The sequence below is a fragment of the Halyomorpha halys genome, unplaced genomic scaffold, assembly GCF_000696795.3.
Source record: "Halyomorpha halys isolate HHAL.00 unplaced genomic scaffold, Hhal_1.1 Scaffold833.1, whole genome shotgun sequence".
In the NCBI taxonomy this organism is placed as follows: domain Eukaryota; kingdom Metazoa; phylum Arthropoda; class Insecta; order Hemiptera; family Pentatomidae; genus Halyomorpha; species Halyomorpha halys.
The window spans coordinates 508,652-510,946 of record NW_027109632.1 but is presented as its reverse complement, the minus strand read 5'-3'; the positions used below and the strand labels follow the sequence as shown (position 1 = coordinate 510,946).

The following is a 2,295-nucleotide window of genomic DNA, read 5'->3' as shown; positions in this document are numbered from 1 at the left end:
ATGTATATATATTTGCATATTTAGTCATAAAGTTGATACTGTACAAACCTACAAACCTGTACTCCATAACCATCTTAAGTCAATGCGAAGAAATGTTGAATTATATTAGTTCAGTCATTAAAATTAAATGTTTTATATAAAATTTCACCATTTGTTTTAGGAATGATTGAAATGGTACCTGAAGCTGAAACTTTACGAAAAATTCAAGTTGAGTTTGGTGTTACTGGTTCTTTTAAAGAGTGGCCAATAGCTGAATGGCTTGCTAAACATAATCCTTCCGCTCTTGATTATGAAAGAGCTGTTGCAAATTTCACAGGTTTTTTTTTTTTAGTTAAGTTTTTCAAGTCAATAATAATTAAATTAGATTAATAATTTTTTTTTATTTATTTTTAGCATCTTGTGCTGGATATTGTGTTGCTACTTATGTCCTAGGTATATGTGATCGCCATAATGACAATATAATGCTTAAAACTTCTGGCCATTTATTTCACATAGACTTTGGAAAGTTTTTAGGTGATGCTCAAATGTTTGGTAATTTCAAAAGGTAAGCTTCTTGTTAGTCTTATCTTATCCTTTTATTGGTAATTTTTTTCATATTGTGTGTTTACTATAAATATTTTTTAATGATTTCTGTGCTAAAAAATATCTTTATCACCATGTGGATTTCCTCCAATTGGGAAATATTTTAGCTATTTCATTTAGATAATATGATGAATGTTGTCACACCATTATTGCACATTCTCTTGAAGTAGGCAGACTTTTCTCCTCCTTTTATATTCTTTTAGAGTTCTTCTTGTGCTCTTGTTATTACCCATAACTGTGTTCAGTGTATTTTCTGTGTTCTATGTCTTTGTAACCTCAGTCAGTATAAATTACTTTTGATAAGATTTTATTTTCCATACCATGAGATAGTACAAATTTTATATATATATATATATATATATATATATATGTGTATGTAAGTGTATATATAAATGTAAACAAGTTTTTAGTGATCACTGTTATATTTTATTTTATATGTAAGGTGTAATGATAAAAATAGGTCATAAAAATGGAATTTAACTGATGAAGAATGCATTTTGTGAAAAAAAGAACGAATGAAAATGGTAGTCTGCATCAAATTATCCAGACTTTAACTGGAGTTGCAGTGTCATACTCACCCTTAAAAAAGAAAAAATCATTCTAAACAACAGAACACATGTAAATTACAGTTATACAATTTGAGCAACAAGTAGTACAATAAAATGAACTGTCTTGTAATTTGTAAAATGGGGGTTGGTCTGGGGTTATCCCCAAGTTTATATATATGTGTGTTATATATATATCGTTTTAAAAATATTTTTTTGAATTACTTATTAAAATCACTATCACTTTTGTACTTATTTATAAATATTATGAGTATAATTTTAAAACTAGGGTATTTTTTCTATAACTTATTTATTAAATTTCAGAGATCGTACACCATTTGTTTTGACATCTGATATGGCATATGTGATTAATGGAGGTGATAAACCATCTGCTAAGTTTCACAACTTTGTAGATTTATGTTGCAATGCTTTTAATATTGTTAGAAAGAGAGGAAATATTTTATTAAATTTGTTTGGACTGGTAAGTTTTAAATTTAACTACTCTAAAAATATGCATACTTTGTCTTTATTTCCATGTATTGGTGTTAGTTTAATTAATTATTATATCTATTATAAAACTATGATTTTGGTTTATTTGGAGTTACTTAACTTTTCTAGGCACCATTTTGGTTGATGATAAAAAAAATTCTGCATTTTCTTCTGATTATTTAAATAAATCTATTTTTCAATTCTGTATTTAATCATTGCATTATATGTTGCTTGAAAAAAGTTCATTTTACGTTTTATTAATTTTATAGTCAGAAATAATTATAGTTGCTAGTATACAGTATACATAGTAGCTATTCTGTATTGTAGTTTTTAAAAAAATTTAGCCTTAAAGTTTTCCTTATTATTATAATTTTTAAACATGCTTTATGTACATTTCCTTTATTCATACCCTTTCCATTCTCCTTCAACTATTTTTATCTTCAAATTAGAACCCAAAATTTTGATACCGACATTTTTTTATATAAATATTGATATTATTGCGATTAATGTTATTTTTTAATTAAGATAAACTACATATCCACTAATCATAGATAAGTACATATTTTAATATTTTTATTGTTATTTATTCTTGGCAGTCTAGCAAGAATGTAGGCCACTTCCTCCGCTCTCTCCTATCCCACAAAAATTCACCATATTCTGACACACACACACAAATATA

The 2,295-nt window shown here is 26.3% G+C and overlaps 1 protein-coding gene across 2 annotated transcripts in view; it reads left to right on the top strand.

Annotated features, from left to right (window-relative positions):
• The window catches only part of Pi3K68D (phosphatidylinositol-4-phosphate 3-kinase catalytic subunit Pi3K68D), a 38,615-nt gene that overhangs the window by 24,573 nt on the left and 11,747 nt on the right, over positions 1-2,295 (top strand). For both annotated transcript variants that reach the window (XM_014429881.3, XM_067047790.1), the window contains exons 23-25: positions 161-316; positions 394-544; positions 1,452-1,608. In XM_014429881.3, coding sequence (XP_014285367.1) covers positions 161-316; positions 394-544; positions 1,452-1,608 — 464 coding nt within the window. The remainder of the gene's footprint in view (positions 1-160; positions 317-393; positions 545-1,451; positions 1,609-2,295) is intronic.